Source organism: Diabrotica virgifera, chromosome 5, assembly GCF_917563875.1.
Source record: "Diabrotica virgifera virgifera chromosome 5, PGI_DIABVI_V3a".
NCBI lineage: Eukaryota > Metazoa > Arthropoda > Insecta > Coleoptera > Chrysomelidae > Diabrotica > Diabrotica virgifera.
In genome coordinates this window covers 61,979,232-62,000,703 of record NC_065447.1, presented here as the reverse complement: position 1 = coordinate 62,000,703, position 21,472 = coordinate 61,979,232, and the positions used below count along the sequence as shown (strand labels likewise).

The 21,472-nt window shown below is 33.0% G+C and overlaps 1 protein-coding gene across 1 annotated transcript in view; it reads left to right on the top strand.

The window, feature by feature from the left end:
- The window catches only part of LOC114340598 (DNA topoisomerase 3-beta-1), a 303,957-nt gene that overhangs the window by 269,067 nt on the left and 13,418 nt on the right, over nt 1–21,472 (top strand). The window contains exons 9-10 of the mRNA XM_050650036.1: nt 10,045–10,269; nt 17,497–17,652. Of these exons, the coding sequence (XP_050505993.1) occupies nt 10,045–10,269; nt 17,497–17,652 (381 nt within the window). The remainder of the gene's footprint in view (nt 1–10,044; nt 10,270–17,496; nt 17,653–21,472) is intronic.

The window sequence follows — 21,472 nt, the reverse complement described above, 5'->3', positions numbered from 1 at the left end:
TTAAACGTCTAAAATACTCACGTGTCCCAAGCTGATGTTATGTCACAGTAACTAATTAAAACTTTTCGTCAGCTTACAAAATATTACTAGCTTTAAATCCGTCACTGGCACAAGCCCTTCAAATAACGATGAGTTTTCATAAACTCAGCTGAATTATCGCTGATGAATCGGATTTGCAAAGTTCTTCACTTTACAATGGCCGATGTCGTCCAGCCACAATCAAAGAGACCGGATGTCAACCGCCTTTCCTTAATGTCATTTGAGTCGATGGCTAAAAACGAACATCTGAGCATGGAACCACGGTCGATTTAGTTATGTAACAAGAACCTATACAAGGGCTGTGAGTCAGAATAAAATAGCGGTACACACATTTCTACGTTCTCACGACATTCCTAAAACAACTCAACAGACCCATTTTGCGAACGAACCAACTATTTTATAGGAAGGATTGTTCGTCCATATGCTGCACAATTCGGTGAAAATTTTGTGCTGATGCACGACAATGCGCGTCCGCATTTTGCAAGAATGGTGAGAATTTTTTTAGCACAGAACAATATTCCGGTATTGACCTGGTCTGCTCAATCCCCTGACTTGAATCCCATCGAGCACGGGATATGCCAAAAAGACGTGTACAACAGCAAGGATTCGTGTTCCAGACAAGAGAAGAGCTGTCAAACTGTATGCACGAACAATGGCAACAAATTGAGCAAGACGATATTGACAGTTTGATAAGAAATATGCCAGATCGATGTATAGATGTCATAAATAACAGAGGTTATAGACTCTACTAACAAGAGCTTACGACTTTATTTTTAAATTTTAGTTGAGATTTTTTTGTTTAAGGGGCTAGGGGCAAACTTTCGGCTGCAATGTTTTTTAAATGCTATTTTTTCGAATCCTGAGAAAACTAATAAATATTTTTGAAAAATGTAAAGATTACATTATTACCGAGGACTGAAACTCCCTTAGAATAAACAAAAAGTTTCTTTTGAATGAGATATTCGAAATTAAAAATCACACTAAATTTTCTCTTTTTTTTTCACCCCTGTAACTTATTAAAATAAACGTTATAGAAGTTTTCAAGGACTTTCGGCTCTCGGTAATAACGTAATCTTTCATTCAGCGTTTAAATTTTTCAAAAATACTTACTAGTTTTCTCACGATTCGAAAAAAAATAATGCATTTAAAAAGCATTGGAGCCGAAATTTTGCGCCTACATCTTAAGTATTTTTTCCAATTTTTTAAACCCTCTGTATACAACCACCGGTTGTTGTGTTATTCACAATCGTCAATCAGCGTCCAGATTTGTTAAAATTTCAATAATTCCCAATAGTGCGCAGATTAGTGCAAATATTATAAGAATTGTGCATTTAATGATAGAAGCATATAAGTTAGATCACATATACTACACATATAAAGGTTCAAATTTAGATATGAGGCCATCTCAGATTTTGCCTTTTACAAAAATGGCGGGCATTCAAAATGGCGACGATACATATGTGACTAATAGCACGATAACCTTTAAACGAAAAGTCCGACTTCAACCAAATTTGGTATATTGGTTCTTTTTCTGATGTATAAGATCGAGTTCCCGAACCGGAAGAATCGGTTTACCAGAAGTTGTGTTTTTCCTGATTTTTTATGTAAAAATATGTTGTTTTTTTTTTCAATTCTTTCGCCCTGTATATATTATTTTTTCAAAAAGGTGATACCGGCATTGAAAAAAGAGAAAAAAATTTTTTTAAGAAATATTTTGATCTTTTTAGTCATGTTAATTACCATGTAATAAATGCATAACTTATCTTCACATGTACCTATGTGCGGCAGGTTCGTGCAAATATTATATGAATTATTGTGCATTTAATGGTAGAAGCATATAATTTGGACCACATATATACTACACATACAAAGGTTCAAATTTAGATATGAGGCCATCTCATATTTTACCTTTTACAAAAAAGGCGGCATTCAAAATAGCGACTATACATATGTGACTAATAGCACGATAACTTTTGAACGCAGAGTCCGATTTCAACCAAACTTGGTATTCTTGTTCTCATGATCATTTTTCAGTGCGTCACAGTTTTTCTATTTCTCTCTAATGCATTAAGTTAGATGAGACGGAAAAAGCGGTATTCTTGTTCTCATGATCATTTTTCAGTGCGTCATTAATTATGACGTCATATACTGTATTGGGTGTGTCGAGACTTATTTCATGTAATTATTGACGAATCTGACAGATGCTAGAATCGTACTTAGCCATAGGTGAAAAGCTGGTGGAATTAAACTAATTAGTAATTTAGTATATTTGGTTTTTACACAATATGTTAACATGTAGGTATTTTTTATAAAGGGGAATAAAATTAAAAAGTAAACAATATTGTTAATTAAATTTATAAATATGGAAACATTAAAAAATGACACAAAACTATCCATTAATTGTGTTTTTATCTCCTTCTCTAGGTGCTGTCTCCGCTTCAAAAGTTGGCAGTCATCAGAGCGATCTTTATTTCTGAAACCGCGGCTCTAAATAATTCATTGTTATTACATCCAAACCAGTTCCTAAGGTTCTTCAGCCATGAGTTACGTCTCCTTACTATAGATCTTTTTCTTGCATAATGACCTGGAGTATTAGATATACATCTCTCATCACATGTCCCATATATCTCAGTTTTCTTCTTATTTGTTAGTTCTTCTCGTTCCTTATGCGTAAGTCTCATTACCTCCACCTTGGCTATTCTATCTACTCATGAGATATTTAGCACTCTTCGGTACATCTCAAATGTCTCTAGTCTCCTCACGCCAATGACTAACTTTTAACGAACTAAATTCTAAACCAAAACACAAAAAAATGCACAAAGACGTTGTGAAACACAAGGGAAGTCGAATTCGAAATTTCAAAATGACAGGTACACAAAATACTGACCTGAATAATAACCGTCACTTGACTCTTTGACACTTCTAAAAAATGGCCAAAATGGACGAAGTTTTCGTCAAATGTTCGTAATACGTGTATTTGATTGGCTAGAAAAAACGCGCATTCTAAATATCAACGAATCAAACGTAGGTTAGGAATAGACATCTTATGTATATAACCATTCTAATGCTGCATTATTTTTGTGTTTAATCACGGAGCTACCGCTTTTTCCGTCTCATCTAACTTAATGCATTAGAGAGAAATCGAAAAACTGTGACGCACTGAAAAATGATCATGAGAACAAGAATAGCTCCGTGATTAAACACAAAAATAATGCAGCATTACAATGGTTATATACATAAGATGTCTATTCCTAACCTACCTTTGATTCGTTGATATTTAGAATGCGCGTTTTTTCTAGCCAATCAAATACACGTATTACGAACATTTGACAAAAACTTCGTCCATTTTGGCCATTTTTTAGAAGTGTCAAAGAGTCAAGTGACGGTTATTATTCAGGTCAGTATTTTGTGTACCTGTCATTTTGAAATTTCGAATTCGACTTCACTTGTGTTTCACAACGTCTTTGTGCATTATTTTGTGTTTTGGTTTAGAATTTAGTTCGTTAAAAGTTAGTCTATGGGCGTGAGGAGACTAGAGACATTCGATTTGTACCGAAGAGTGTTAAATATCTCATGAGTAGATAGAATAGCCAACGTGGAGGTAATGAGACTTACGAATAAGGAACGAGAACTAACAAATAAGAAGAAAACTGAGATATATGGGACATGTGATGAGAGATGTATATCTAATACTCCAGGTCATTTTGCAAGAAAAAGATCCATAGTAAGGAGACGTAACTCATGGCTGAAGAACCTTAGGAACTGGTTTGGATGTAATAATAATGAATTATTTAGAGCCGCTGTTTCAGAAATAAAGATCTCTCTGATGATTGCTAACTTTTGAAGCGGAGACAGCACCTAGAGAAGAAGATAAAAACAGAGTTTATGGACAGTTTTGTGTCATTTTTTAATGTTTCCATATTTATAAATTTAATTAACAATATTGTTTACTTGTTAATTTTATTCCCCTTTATAAAAAATACCTACATGTTAACATATTGTGTAAAAATCAAATCTACTAAATTACTAATTAGTTTAATTCCACAAGCTTTTCACCTATGGCTAAGTACGATTGTGGCGTCTGTCAGATTCGTCAATAATTACATGAAATAAGTCTCGACACACCCAATACAGTATATGACGTCATAATTAATGACGCACTGAAAAATGATCATGAGAACAAGAATATAAAGGTTCTTTTTTTGATGTATAAGATCGAACTCTTAACCCGGAAGAATCGGTTTACCAGATGTTGTGTTTTTCATGATTTATTTATAAAAATATGTTGTTTATTTTTTCAATTCTTTCACCCTGTATATATTAATTTTTCAAAAAGGTAATACCGGCGTTGAAAAGAGCGTAAAATTATTTTTTAGGAAATGTTTTTAACTCTAGTTATATTAATTATCATTTAATAAATTCATAACGTGTCTTCACATGTAGGTACCTCTGTGCGGCAGATTCGTGCAAAGAATAATATAAGAATTATTGTGCCTTTAATGGTAGAAGCATATAATTTGGACCACGCATACTACACATACAAAGATTCAAATTTAGATATGAGGCCATCTCAGATTTTGTCTTTTACAAAAATGGCGGCCATTCAAAATGAATCTGCCGCCCATAGGTACATGTGAACATACGTTAAGCATTTATTAAATGATAATTAACATAACTAAAAAGTTCAAAATATTTTCTAAAAAATAGTTTTACACTCTTTTCAACGGCGGTAATACTTTTTTGAAAAATTTATATATACAGGTTGAAAGTATTGAAAAAGAACAACACATTTTTACATAAAAAAAAAACAGTAAAAACACAACTTCTGGTATACCCATTCTTCCCGTTCAAGACCTCGATCTTACTCATCAAAAAAAGAACCTATATACCAAATTTGGTTGAAAGCTGACGTCTCGTTCAAAAGTTATCGTGCTATTAGTCACATATGTATAGTCGCCATTTTGAATGCCCGCCATTTTTGTAAAAGGAACAAAAGCTGAGATGGCCTTATATCTAAATTTGAACCTTCATATGTGTAGTATATGTGGTCCAAATTATATGCTTCTACCATTAAATGCACAATAATTCTTATATTTGCACGAATCTGCCGCACATAGGTTCATGTGAAGATACGTTATGCATTTATTAAATGGTAATTATCATAACTAAAAAGTTCAAAATATTTCCTAAAAAGTATTTTTACGCTCTTTTCAATGGCTGGGTGAAAGAATTGTAAAAAAAAAACAAAATATTTTTACATAAAACCAGGAAAACACAACTTCTGGTAAACCGATTCTTCCGGTTTAAGACCTCGATGTTATACAACAAAAAGAGAACCTATATACCAAATTTGGTTGAAATCTGACGTTTCGTTCAAAAGTTATCGTGCTATTAGTCACATATGTATAGACGCCATTTTCAATGCCCGCCATTTTTGTAAAAGGAACAAAACTGAGATGGCCTTATATCTAAATTTGAACCTTCATATGTGTAGTATATGTGGTCCAAATTATATGCTTCTACCATTAAATGCACAATAATTCTTATAATATTTGCACGAATCTGCCGCACATAGGTTCATGTGAAGATACGTTATGCATTTATTAAATGGTAATTAATATAACTAAAAAGTTCAAAATATTTCCTAAAAAATATTTTTACGCTCTTTTCAATGGCTGTATTAACTTTTTGAAAAATTAATACATACAGGGTGAAAGAATTGAAAAAAAAAACAAAATATTTTTACATAAAAACCAGAAAAAACAACTTCTGGTAAACCGATTCTTCCGGTTTAAGACCTCGTTCTTATACATCAAAAAGAGAACATATATATACCAAATTTGGTTGAAATCTGACGTCTCGTTCAAAAGTTATCGTGCTATTAGTCACATATGTATAGTCGCCATTTTGAATGTTCGCCATTTTTGTAAAAGGCAAAATCTGAGATGGCCTCATATCTAAATTTGAACCTTTATATGTGTGGTATATGTGGTCAAAATTATATACTTCTATCATTAAATTCACAATTGTTTCACATATCGGCTGCACTACAAATAAATTGTCAAATTACCCTTTAATAATTATTCTTTGATTACTTTGTCTCCTAGACCATTTTGATGTGTGTAGATTTACCTAGTGTACGTTATCTAAATCACTCGGACATGAAATGTACAAAAGTATAATATGTCATTTATATACAACATAACACACTTTAGATAACAAAAGCACACGTAAACTTTATTCCTGGAGACTAAAACAAAAATTACATTGGTACAGATAAGAAAAACATATTGTCCACATTTACAATAGAATACGAATACCTACGAATATATTAAAATATCTATAAAACAGAATGAAGGTAATAAATAAACAAGAAATGGGAAGGTAATAAATAAACAAGAATGAAGGTAATAAATAAACAAGAAACGTGACTGTTGGATGAAAACCTAGACTGTTATTATAGCCCGAGGAGGAAATCTTCTTCTTCAAGTGCAATCTCCGCGATGGAGGTCGGCAATCATCATAGCTGTTCGGATTTTAGAGAAGGCTGCTCGAAAAAGTTCATTTGCTTTACATCCGTACCATTCTGTCAGGTTGGGCAGCCATGATATTCTACATCTCTCTATACTTCTTTTTCTTTGGATCTCTCCCTGCATAATGAGTTGAAGCAAGTTGTATCTCTCTCCACCTGTATCTCTGAGATACTCCAATTTTCTGGTTTTAATTGTATGTAAGACTTTCATTTCTTTTTCTCAGAACATCTTTGTTTGTGACGTGTTCTGTCCATGATATTTTCAGAATTCTTCTATACACCCACAACTCGAATGATTCCAGTTTTTTCATTGGTGTCGCATTCAAGGTCCAAGCTTCCATTTCATTAAACAAAGTTGAGAAAACGTAGCATTTAAACTAAATTTATAATCAAGATGCAGTAGACATAAACAAACCAAGGCACGTTAAATGCTACTAGGAGCACTCCCGAATCATAATTTACAATGTATAAACTTTGGAAATCCTGATCTGGGATTTACAATGTATGTACATTGTAAATCATGATTCGGGCAGTAGCATTTAACGTGACTTGGTTTGTTTATTTCTACTGCATCTTGATTGTAAATTTAGTATAGTCAACCTTACCATTAGCTCTAACTTCAAATCTCTGGTGCAGAGCACTGTTTTCATTTTGTTAAAATTTGCTCTAGTTTCAACAAATGACATACACATTATTTTGTTTTATTTAGAAAATTCAGCTGCATCCTCCTTAATGGTGATTAGCTGCGGCTACAGTATACAAAGTTAAATTTTATAAAATATTCCTATGAATTTTAGAAATTTTACAATATTGTCAAATGGTTAACAGTAAATTTTATATCACTCGCGGTATTTCGACACTCATCTTTTTCTATATCGGCACATACGGCAATTTCACTCGCGCACTGGTCAGCTTTTTCGTTGCCTGCAATTCCAATTATATCCACATAAATATTATGTGGAAATATAAGTTTACTGGTTACTCTGAGATGACTCGCCCTCGGATTCAGAGACCTCATTACCCAAGTGCCATAGGATTTTCTTTCTGAGAGTGGTGATAAAACGTTTTGGATGATCTGTCTTTCAATTGTGCATAAATTTCAGTTAACATATCGTGTAATCGCATTAGGTCGGAAGTAAAATCTTGAATAATTATATCAATAGGATTTTGCGCGCCACTAATATTGCTTATAAGAAGATTCAGTTGGTCAAAATTGAGGACAAATGCGGGTGAATGATTTTCGATAAATTTTTTGGCAGGTTCAAGGTTATACGATTTTGATGATTTTGTTGCTACATGCTCCTCGTTGCTTTTAATCTTCTTGGCTTTAGGTTTAGATGAAGGTACAGTAAAGGGTTTTTCTGTATGACTTGTTTCTGGAGAAGTGAGAACCTCATTGATACTACGTTTCGACTGAAGGTCGACATTAATGGCTATAGAGCTGTCCATGTTGCTAACTTTTTGATTTTCTTCTATATTAGGATTATTCAGATTATTTGTTGACTTTCTTCGATAGGAATTTGTTCGTTAGATAGGAATGTAGCTGTAGGTTGAGGCATAGTTTCGGGTAAGGAACAAGAGATAGGTTGACTGTTACCATTTTATCGGGACAATTTGTGGCGATGTGTCCAGACTTTTTGCAGGTATAACAGGCCATAGTATCTTGAGATAAGAAAATTTGTGTTGTATTATCGAAGTCTAAAGTAAATGAGTAGGGTAAGGAGATATTGTGAGGACTAACGTATATTTGTCTTCTGAAGCTCAAAATATGATTGTATTCAGGAAGATTGGAACTGATTTTTAGAAAAGTGACTGGGGAGAGAAGATTTAGTCCTATTTTTTGTAAATAATCAATTAACAAACTGTGTGGTATATTGGGACATACGTTTGATGAAACGATACGTTCGACTGGAGAAATCAGTCTTCTAGCTTGTACAGTATTATTCCCGATTTTTATTTTTCCATGCTTTTGCATAAATTCGTCCACCAGTTGTTTGCTTGAAAGGTACATACATATCCGATTGTTCGATAATCGAGACGAAAATATAATATTTTTTGGTTGAATTAGATTGCCCAACGGAATTAAGTAATCTTACAGCTTCGTATTTTCTAAGGCGCTGAAGACAATCGCTTGAAACTTGGACGGGAAAGGTGTAGAAGTGGCTGATGAATAGGTTTTATTGGTATTGTTGTACATGTTGCGAGTCAGAGAGACTCCGAATATTAGGTTCCATTTTTAATTTTAATACGAGACATGTGTTCAAAACTGATACGGACCTACCCAGTAATTAAGAAGGTATTTAAATCAGTAACAAAAGTGGAATAAATTGTACCTTATATCGAACTTTATTGATGTGATTAAATAAGAATTAGCCAAAACTGGTTTATTACGTTATATTAAACAAAAATAATACGATCAATTCACTTACTGGTATCTACTAAAATTGTCACTTAACTATTTATAAATGAACTATTACTTTTTCTACACAAAATTTGCAATTTTGTCGAGACCAGAAATAAACACGCCATTCGGTAGGTCGCTCAGGGCCGAACTTTTTCTACACATTATTTTGTTATAACTATTTTTTATCAATAAAGCTACTTTGCAATTTTCGAATAATTCCATATGTTTTGATAAAAAAATAATTTTATATGCCAAATTGTTTCTTATTTACATTTAATGTTCCTTCTTAAATATATGCATAATTTATATGTGGCATCTCCAAAAATGGGTCTTCTTCTCTATAAAATAGGCGTATATCGATTTTTTTTGCACCTGAGTGTACATATATTGCATTATTTCTAATTTCAATTGTTATAAACTTTTTTGGAAACTGTTTAAAGTTCTAGTCTTTATCTATATACAGGGTGGCACTCATTTATGGAATGAAATTATTTCTGTCATTGTTTTAAGAAATTATAAAAAACGCCGAGACCCGCCGATTTTTATATGTAGATGTACGCTTTTAAAATATACATTTAAATATACAGGGTGATTCACGTAAGCCTAGAATAGTCCATACGCTTTATTTTTAATGGAACACCCTGTATATTTTTATATTTTTAAAAGCTGCTTAACAACCGGATCTCAACAAACGATATGTACAAATCTAAGTATGTATCAATATATTGGGATTCTTGACGAAAATTATACATACTTTTAAAGTTTCACCTTGTATTATTCGTAACAGACCCAATATGGTTTGTTAAGATCAGGTTGTAAAGGAGATTTTAAAAACTATAAAAATATACAGGGTCTTTTAAAAATAAAGATGATGGCCTATGATATGCTTGCGTGAATGACCCTGTACATTTAAATTTATATTTAAAAAGCGCACACTAACGTATAAAAATCGACGGTTCTCAGCGTTTCTTATAATTTTTTACAGCAAGGGCAGAAATAGATTTATTCCAGTTCCACCCTGTAGTAAGTGGTCTCTATTGGTTAAATTATAAATACAGTACTGTTCTAGATGCGGTAAGTGTCGAAGATATATGAAATACATTCAGGCAAAACCGGCGAGGTTGCACTGTCCACAATGTGATGAAACTTACAGTCTTCCCCAAAATGGAACTATTAAATTATTTAAAGAATTGAAGTGTCCACTGGATGATTTTGAGTTATTATGTTGGACTATGGGGAACAAAGGAAAGAGCTTCGTATTCTGCCCTTACTGTTACAATAATCCTCCGTTTAAGTAAGTATATCAGAATAAATTTTGTATTTAATTAATTTCACAGATGTTTTGGATTCCACTTAAAAAAAAACAAATCAGTAATGAAGAGCATAAAACATTTTATTTTTAAGTATTGAAAAATGAAATAAAGGGATAGACTGACTCAAATTCACTTTTATATTACCACAGGCGATCGGTCTCGCTTTCTATAATATTCAAAGCATCATCAGGTCTTCGGTACAGCAAAATTAGATAATAAAATTACAATAGCCAGAATTAGTATGCTGTCTGATACAAGTCGAAAACAAAATTGATCAAGCTAATATTATACAGTGAGCACGTAAAGGTTGGAATAAATTCATTTTCTCGAGAATGGACGATTTTGGAAAAAATCCCGAAACAGGTCAATTTTTATTTTTAAATTACGACTTTTTGGCATAGATATCATACTATCTAGTGACGTCACCCATCTAGGCGTGATGACGTCGTCGATGATTTTTTTAATGAGAATAGGGGTCGTGTGATAGCTCATTTGAAAGGTATTTCAATTCTCTATTCAGTAATATAAACATTAACATAATTATTTATACAGGTTGTCCAAAAAAAAATTTTTTATTAAATTTATTGACAAAAAGAAGAGTGTATGTAATTTATTTAATTCAAAATACATTTTACTGCTCTCAGAAAACAGAAAAAAATGTTTATTTTAAAATATTCATGGCTTTTCGCTTAAATTAAATGTTCAAACTGTCACCGAGGCTGGTGAGTGGCTGCTTTAATATTGAATTTAAGCAAAAAAGAACATTTATTTGCCAAATAAACATTTTTTCCTGTTTTCTGATAGCCGTAAAATGTATTTCGAATTAAATAAATTACACACATCATTCTTTTTGTCAATAAATTTAATTCAAAAAAATTTTTTTTGGACACCCTGTATAAATAATTATGTTAATGTTTATATTACTGAATAGAGAATTGAATTTCCTTTCAAATGAGCTATCACACGATCCCTAATTTCATTTAAAAAATTATCGATGACGTCATTACGCCCAGATCGGTGACGTCGCTAGTATAATATATATGCCAAAAAGTCGTAATTTAAAAATAAAAATTGACCTGTTTCAGGATTTATTTCCAAAATCGTACATTTTTGAGAAAATGAATTTATTCCAAACTTTACGTGCCCGCTGTATACATTCACCGGCACAAAATTCCGCCACCCAAAATTTTTGATTAAGTTTGACTGTTTATAACTTTATTATTTGTGCTCCGATTTTCAAGATTCTTGCACCAGTGTGTAGGTACATGTATTGATATCGTTTGCTATTATTCCGGTAACAAAAAAATTTTGCTTGCATGGCATTATACAGGGGTGAATGGAAGCGTTGTATTTTCTCCGAACTTTAAAAAATTCTGTGGAAAAATGGAATAGCTGATTTAGTTTCATAGTTCTATCATAAATTATCCCGGATGCATCGCTAAAATTTTGCTTTTTGAATTATCCGAATATCTCTTGTCTTGTAAGAGCTGTACAAGTTTTTGTAAATAAAAACACTGATTGATTCATAAAATAGAGGTTGGATTGATAAGATTAGAATGGCCCGCATGCAGCCCAGATCTCATTCCGATGGAGCATTTTTGAGATGAATTTAAAAAAAGCTATTCGCCGTCATCCTAGGCCTCCAGAAAATTTGGCACAGTTATGGCCCTGGTAGAGGAATATCAGGCTATTCCCCAGGCAAGGATAACACACTTTATGAGATGCAACGGCGGATCCAGCAACCTTGCAAGGAGATGGCAATGAAATAAAAAATTTCTCGTCACTCGCGTACGTAGGATTATTTTTCGGTATGGGCTGTTACTTTATTTTTCTTCATGTACCATGTCCTTGGTACATGGTAACGTTGGTTACTATCATAGCTATCTTAATTTTATTCACTGCCACCCTAAATCAACCACGAAGTGCTTTTTCGTCCTGGACTGCGTTTGCCTTCTATTTTCACTTGCATAATATTTTGTAGCAGCCTATATTTGAAACTTCTCATTACATGTCCAAAATACTCCACTTTTCTCTTCTTGATGCCTACTATAATCTCAGTAGTCTTGCTGAGACGTTCTAGTATTGTGGAGTTTCGAATCTTCTTCACCCAAGATACTTTTAAAATTCTTCTATAGAACCAAATTTTGAAAACCTCAAGGCGATTTAGGTAAGTAGATCGATTTTATTCACAGTCTAAGACTCGACACCATACAGCAAGACCGAGAACACGTACTTTGGAGAAGGAATTCTGTTTTATGTTTCATTCCGGTATTCAGTTGTCAACAGGACACAAAACTCACTATTTATTTTCAATCGTAATTATCTCTTTCTTAAAAAAAAGGCGACACCAGGCGAAGTCTCAAGGAGGGGGCAATTGACCCCATTGATCCTCCTTGGATCCGCGCCTGATTAGATGCTAAACAGATTGCGAGCAGTCGTCGCTGCAAGAGGTGGACATACCCGCTATTTAATTGTTTTGTTTTGTTGTTAATTTTGTTTTGGTTTGTTAATTTTAGTGCGTTTGATATTTTTAATTACATCTCTTATAAAAAAAGAGATATTCGGATAATTCAAAAAACAAAGCCTTAGTGATACCTCCAGGATAATACAAAAGGAGTATGAAACAAAATCGGCCCTCCAATTTTTCCACAGAATTTTTTAAAGTTATGAGAAAAATCAACGTTTTCATTCACCCCCGTATAATGCCATCTAAGCAAAAACATTTTGTTACCGGAATAATAGCAAACGACATTAATACATGTACCTACAAACTGATGCAAGAATCTTGAAAATCGGAGTACAAATAATAAAGTTATAGATTGTCAAACTTAATCAAAAATTTTGGGTAGCGGAATTTTGTGCCGGTGAGTTTATTATGTGAATGTATGTGTAAAGTAGCACTGGTGTACAATATTTATGAGTTATTACTACTTGTATCGGCATGTAAGTAATAACTCATAAATATTTGCAATATAATTTTAAAGTCATCTACTTTAAAATGTATAATATATGTCTGAATTGCCAATATAAATGAGTTAGAGAAAATTAAGTTAGAAGAATTTTTTATCAAGCAGAAAAAACAAAATTTGTTTGCTTTATAAATGTTTTGTATTTTGATAACCATTTCCGAGGTGGAAATCGAAACTTCAAATAAACTTAATTTGAAACTAAAATTGTGGTGTATTCCCATCCAAAATAGTAATATTTATTTGGTAAAGTATGAAGTGGTTGAATGCTCGAATATATGAATTTTACGAAATAAAAGGCAGATATCGAGCACTGAATTTTATTTAATCTTGCCCAAGTATACTTTTGCTCCTAGAGCATCTTCAGGAGCATTTCGTCAAGAAAAGGAAGGTATCCTCGACTGTCATTTATTGTACCTCCGTCTTCAAAAAATGTGGAAGTATACCGGCACTCAAATTTATCTGTTTGTCTTTCGTAAGTGTCCTTATAGTGTATTTGTTAGATATATGTTAATTTAAGTTGCCACCAATCATAGAATAAATGACATTCGAGGATATCTTCCTTTTCTTGATGAAATGCCCCTGAAGATGCTCTAGGAGCGAAAGTATACTTGCGCAAGATTAAATAAAATTCATTGCTCGATATCTGCCTTTTATTTTGGAAAATTAATATTTATTAGTTTTGTTAAAGTAAGTGCTCGTTATAAACTTCTTTTTGAGTTGGTATGATTTTATAAATACCATATTCTTAACCATATTGCTGCTCTTACGAGTTCATCTCCTTGGCTTCTCTTCTCACAATACTATAAAAAAGTATTCGCGATGTTAAGTCACAATGACGACCTCTCGTGGATTTCGGCGGAACTAGTTTCATGTGAGTTTTTCTTCTTTCATTCGTTTGAATGGCCTTAGCTGTCAGGGCTATCCGGCCAGCTTGTGGGTTTTTAACGTCAAATCATTGTCAAATTTTGAATTCAAACGCGCGAAAAAATATTATTTATGTCTACATGTTTTAAATTAATTGTTCGGTACTATAAAATGATTGTCATGGAATCTTTATGTTTGAATAAAAGTTGGCGTCGATGTTGTATAAAAATTTGTAAAAAAATTGCTGATGGAGTACAATTGCATTCTTTTCCACTTAAAAAAAAAGGGAGCAAATATTATGGATGGAAACTTGTGGTTTAAACACATAACAATAATTTTCCTATTTGCAGTGACCACTTTAATAAAGACGATTACATTATTGCAAGTAAGTAATTTATGTTAATGATACTTCGTTAAAAACGTAATCTCTGTTATTTATACTAAGATATGTACACAGTGTACATAATTATATCGCAATTTTTGTAACATTATTAAATTATACACTATACATTTTTTGCTTTACATAAGGGTAAAAGATGTTTGAAAAAGTCAGTAATCCCATCGATTATTCTGATTTTTATAATTTCCCATACAACTTCGATGCCAACTTTTATTCAAACATGAAGATTCCATGCTAATCATTTTATAGTACCTAACAATTAATCTAAAACATGTAAACATAAACAATATTAAAAAAAGACTAAGTTTTCCATCTAATAGCACATATAATCTAATATAATATAATAATATTAAAAATATTACTCTACATCCCACCAGATTGAAAACAATGGGAACCTTCTCTGGTTACACCTCCGAGGCTTCTAAAATTTGCAAGCCATAACGGATGCTAAGACAAAAAAAGATGAGGGAATTTTACAATTTATAATTCACGTCCCATCTGCTCAGCGCGGCAAAGTTCCAACAACGAGAATGGTTCCCTTCGTACTCCAATCAGAGTAAACATGTAAATCAAAAATGAAGAACCATTTTCAATTTCGTTGCAACACGTTCTCAGTTCTTGTTGGAACTTTATCGCGCTGAGCAGATGGGACGTGAATTATAAATTGTAAAATTCCCTCATCTTCTTTAGTCTCAGCATCCGTTATGGCTTACAAATTTTAGAAGCCTCGGAGGTGTAACCAGAGAAGGTTCCCATTGTTTTCAATCTGGTGGGATGTAGAGTATTATTTTTAATATTATTTTATGTGCTATTAGAGCACAAGCCAAAGTAAGAAAGAAGATAACTCAAAAAAAGAACGAATCATGGGAAAAGAACTGTCAAAAAATCAACACTTACATAGGAGGTAGAAGAAGCGCAGAGAGTTGGAGATTAATTAAAAATATGAGAACTAATAAGAAAAAAGACGTTATATCACCAATAACAACGGAAACATTGGAAGAATATTTCAAAAAATTACTAACAGAACAAAGACCAGAATTTATTAACATAGAAGACAACACGATGGGTATACATATAAATTCATCACCATTACAAATACGTAAATCAAAGATGGAAGAAATAACCAAATTCCTGAAAAATGGAAAATTCCCTGGTCCTGGTGACATCCCTGCAGAATTAGTGAAAGCCGGTACAGACAAACTCCAAGAACAGCTAAGAAAACTCTTCCAAGACTGCTTAAGTGGTGCCGAATTACCAAAAGAATGGAAAATATCTATCATGTCAACCATCCACAAAAAGGGCAGCAAGGATCAATATGAAAATTACAGAGGAATTGCGGTAAACAGCACAATAAGTAGGATGTATGGGAAACTTATTAAGAACAAAATAGAAAATGACTATTAAGAGATTACGAAGCAGAGGAGCAAGCTGGCTTTAGAGCTGGGCGGTCCACAGTCGACCACCTGTACTCTATTACGCAAGTTATTGAGAAAAAAAGCCGTCAATAAAGAAGTTCACCTGGTATACGTAGACTTACAAAAAGCATATGGCAGTGTGCCCCTCAGCAAACTATGGTCAATCCTACATCAAACCAACATTAAACATGGTCTTATCAAAGCAGTCCAAAGTCTGTATAATGGAACGACTGCAAAAATTAAAACTGGATCAAGGATGTCTGTGGGATTTAAGGTCACGAAAGAATTAAAGCAGGGTTGTTGTATTTCGCCTACCCTTTTTAAAATTTATCTGGAACAAGCACTCAAGCTGTGGAAAAGAAAATGTAAGGGCATGGGAATTCCTCTCAATGACACAACACTATACACTTTATGTTTCGCTGATGACCAAATTCTGATTGCTCTGGATCATGATGACTTGAGTTACATGACGCGGAAGCTAATAGAAGAATATAACAAATGGGGTCTCGAAGTCAACATTAAAAAAACTGAAGCCATGTGTATTGGAGGAACAAAGCAGTCCATTACATTAGACGATGGGGTAGAAATTAAACACTGTTATGAATACAAGTACCTGGGCAGGAAGATAACTCGATGCTGCTATAAAAGACAGAAACATACAGGGTAGACAAGCCATATCCATGATGAACGGCATTCTGTGGGACCAGACAATATCTAAAGCGAACAAACAGCTCATATACAATATAGCATACTTAAAAGTAGAATCACATATGGCAGTGAAGTTTGGCCACTGAAACAAAGAACGGAGAAAATGTTACTAGTAACAGAAATGCACTTCTGGAGAAGGAGAAGAGCAGCAGGCAAATCAAGAAGAGATCGGATACCAAACGAGAGAATACGAGAAAAGTTGGGAGTCACACATACAATAATTGATGACATAAAAACAAAACAACGAGTATGTTACTGCCATGTACAGAGAATGCCAGATGAGAGGATCCTTAAGCAGATTTTGGCATGGACACCATAAGGGAGAAGAAAAAGAGGAAGGCCAAGAATAAGCGGGAGGGAGGGAATTGAAAAAGAACTAGAGCAAAGAGAAGTCCCTCCAGGTCTATGGTTAAACAGAGAAGAATGGCGGTTAGGAGTCGGAAGGCGTCGCAGAACGCTGTAAACCGATAGTAGCAGTAGTAGTGTCTGCTATTAGATTCAACCTCCTTATGAGAGACTAATAAGTTTCGACACCGGTAGAGGTGCTTGTGAACTCTCTGATTGAACTAGAATATAATGCGGCTGTAGTTTGTGTTGCAACGAAATTGAAAATGGTTATTCATTTTTGATAAACAATATTTTTTCGCGCGTTTGAAATTTCAAAATTTGACAACGATTTGGCATTAAAAACCCACAAGCTGGCCGGATAGCCTTAGGCTAAGGTCAGTCAAACGAATGAAAGAAGAAAAACCCACATGAAACTAGCTCCCGAAGTCCATGAGAGATCGTCATTGTGATAACATCGCAAATATATTATTTTTCTTTTTTATATCTAATGAATAATTTTTTTAGAGACATGAGAAAAGGCAACGGCTGCAATTCTTGTTCACATCCCACATGTGCATACAGTTTAACATCTAATGGAGTATGTAATTGTGCGGAATGTGAATATGGAGTATTAGTTTTAGATCCGTCATCTGGCCCTAAATGGAAATTAGGCTGTAATAGGTAAGACTTTAATGTTCCAATATTTATACAGTGAGGACGTTTAGGTTGGAATAATTTATTTTCTCGAGAATGGGGAATTTTGGCGAAAAATCTCGAACCAGGTCGACTTTTATTTTTAAATTACTTATGATTTTTTAGCATATACATATTGATGACGTGTATATCATAATAATGACGTCATCCATCCATTTTTTAAATGAGAATAGGGGTCATGTGATAGCTCATTTAAAAGGTTATTTAATTTTCTATTTATTAATATTAACATTAACATAATCATTTATACATGGTGGTCAAAAAATATTTTTTGAATTAAATTAATTGACGCAAAGTATGACGCAGAAGTATGTAGGTGATTTATTTAATTCAAAATATATTTTACTACTGTCAGGAAACAAAAAATGTGTTAATTTGACAAATAAACATTGCTTTTCGCTTAAATTAAATGTTCAAACTAGTAAGAGACAGATGGATGGCAGCTTTAACATTGAATTTAAGCAAAAAACAATATTTATTTGTCAAATAAACATATTTTTCTGTTTTCTTATAGCAGTAAAACGTATTTTGAATTAAATAAATTACATACATTCTTCTTTTTGTCTCAATTGATTTAATTAAAAAAAAATTGACACCCTGTATAAATAATTTTACTAAATTATAAAATTAAATTTATGGTAATCCCAAATCAAAGAACATCAGAGCTAATCTTGTAATAGACAATACAGCGATTGAGCGTGTGTCCTTTTATAAATATCTAGGTGCTTGGATCACCGACGATACTGATAAAAAAAAGAGATTAAATGCAGAATAGAAATTGCTAGATCAGTCGTTAATAGAATGCGCAAATTCTTTTGCAATCGTGATATCAACATAAAGATACGAATACGAATGCTGCGGTGTTATGTCTTTTCCACCCTGTTATATAGAGTTGAGGCTTGGACCCCAAAACAGTCGACCACAAAAAATATCGAACCATTCGAGATGTGGTGCTATAGGCGCATTCTCAAAATATAATGGATGGACCGCGTCACTAACACGCAAGTACTCCAAACTTTAGACAAAAGATGCGAAATTATAAATGAGATAAAAACTAGAAAGATGGAATATCATGCAGGACAAAATTAAGGGCAAAAGAAGTGTGAGAAATCTGTGGCTTCGAAATCTACGTGAATGGTTCGGGTGTAGTTCGATTGAACTTTTTAGGCGCGCTGCTAACAAAGTCGCAGTGGCCATGATGATTTCCAATCTCCGCTAGGAGTGGCACGTGAAGAAGAAGATAAATAATTATTTTAATGTTTATATTAATGAATAGAGAATTAAATAACCTTTCAAATGAACTATCACACGATCCCTACTCTCATTTAAAGAAATCATCAATTACGCCATCACGCCCAATGGATGTCGTCACTAGTATGATATTTATATTATGCCAAAAAATCATAATTAAAAAAAAATCAACCTATTTCGGGATTTCTCTTTAAAATCGTCCACTCTCGAGAAAATAAATTTATTTCAACCTAAACGTCCTCACGGTATACAGGGTGTCCATAAGCTCTCCCGGAGATTCCTCAGATAATTTGAGGATAATTTAACCCAATTCGTCTAGTACGAAAATGCTTCCTAAGGGAGCTAGAGCTCTTTAAAAATGGCGCCTTGTAATTAGTTTTTTTTATAGCTCCAGAACGCTTCTATTTAGAAAAACGAAAACTGGTACGCCTATTTATCTTCCAGAGATAAATCGATTCCATCAATTGCGAATTTCTAGTACCGGTCATAGGCGTCCGTTTTGGGTATGGCAACGGTTATTTTATTCCATAATTTGTTTGTCTTTAACTTTTAAGTATTTTTGATACTGGATTATTAAACTATGATGTATTTTCTAGTACTAAAAGGTACTCTTGCTTTAAGTCGGTATGATTCACCGTTTTCTAGAAAAATCGATTTGAAAACATTTCGTTTTTTGAATTTGAAAAAAATTTTCAAAAAAAAACTATTTAGAAAAACGAAAACTGGTACGTTTATTTGTCTTCCAGAGATGAATCAATTTTATCAATTGCGAATTTCTAGTACTGGTCATAGGCGTCCGTTTTGGGTAGGTCAACTGTTATTTTATCGCTTTATCGGTTTCGTCTTTAATTTTTAAGCATTTTGACACTAGCTTATTAAATATAAAATACACCGTTTTATTTTGAAAAATGTTTTCAATTTTTTTTTTTTAATTCAAAAAACGAAAAATTTTCAAATCTATTTTTCTATAAAACGGTGCATCCTATCGACTTAGAATAAGAGTACCTTTTAGTACTAGAATACCTCAGAATTTAATTATTCAGTGTTAAAAATACTTGAAAGTTATGCAATAAAATAACCGTAACCCTAAAACGGACGCCTATGACTGGTGCTAGAAATTAAAAATTGGTAGAGTCGATTTATCTCTGGAAGATAAATAGGCGTACCATTTTTCGTTTTTCTAAATAGAAGCGTTCTGGAGCTATTTTAAAAAACCAATTATACGACGCCATTTTTAAAGAGCTCTAGCTCCCTTAGACTTAGGAAGCATTTTCGGACCAGAAGAATTGGGTTAAATTATCTTAAAATTATCTGAAGAATCTCCGGTTTTCGTTTGTCGGGAGAGTTTCTGGACACCCTGTATACATACAGTATCAGAAATAATTTGGTAGGCATGCGTTTTTTGCGGTAAGAACTGAGAAAAAAATGTTTAAAACGATATAACTATATTAGTAGGCCTGGCCATCATACCAATTCGTTTTTAGGTATGTTTTTATAACAGCAGCATTGCCAGGTCCTTGAAGTCATAAAATCGTATGCTGTTGATCAAATTATCGTATTTTATAGTACGGATTATCGTACTTACTTATATTCTATTGACCAAGAAATTAACAAAGTAGAGAAAATAATATATTTAATTTTTTTTAAAGAAACAAATGAATATAATAAACAATTTATTTAAAAGAAAAGAACTTAAAATCAACAAGCTATTATTTTAAAATTGCGACCATTATGCTCGCATTTTTAAAATTTAAAATGTCTATATAATATACAGTGAGGACGTTTGAGTTGGAATCAATTCATTTTCTCGAGACTGGACGACTCTGGAGATAAATCCTGAAACAGGTCAATTTTTATTTTTAAATTATAATTTTTTGGAATATATTATACTAGTGACGTCATCCATCTGAGCGTGATGACGTAATCGATGATTTTTTTAAATGAAAATAGGGGTCGCGTCATAGTTCATTCGAAAGGTTATTCAATGCTCTATTCACTTATTTAAACATTAACATAATTATTTATACATGATACCCAAAATTTTTTTTAATTAAATTAATTGAGACAAAAAGAAGAATCGATGTAATTTATCTAGACCCTTGCGGCACGGAGACATTCAATTGCAGGTGTAAAATGATCTCACTTTTCAAGAAACAACTGATAACCATTTTCGTTTGGCTTATAACTAAACCATGCTAATTTTACCAATTAATGATTATACTTAATGGGGACAGAGGGAATAAGTCATACAAACCTCTTGCGTAGGTGTAACTTGATAAACAAAGATTAGGAATTGGTTCATTTTGTGGACCACTGTGCAACATGTAGCAAAAATTTGGTGGTTCAAATTTCAATCCAGTGTGTCGAAAAGAGACAAAGGAGCTCTTCAATTCTTGCTTCTTAATAATAGCCAAATCAGTACTGTTGATTCGGTAAAATTTCTTCGTATTTTTTTTAGATAACAATCTTAAATGGTCCCTTCATATCTATTTGTTAAGTAAACAACTATCCTCAGCTTGCTATGAAATCAGATCTG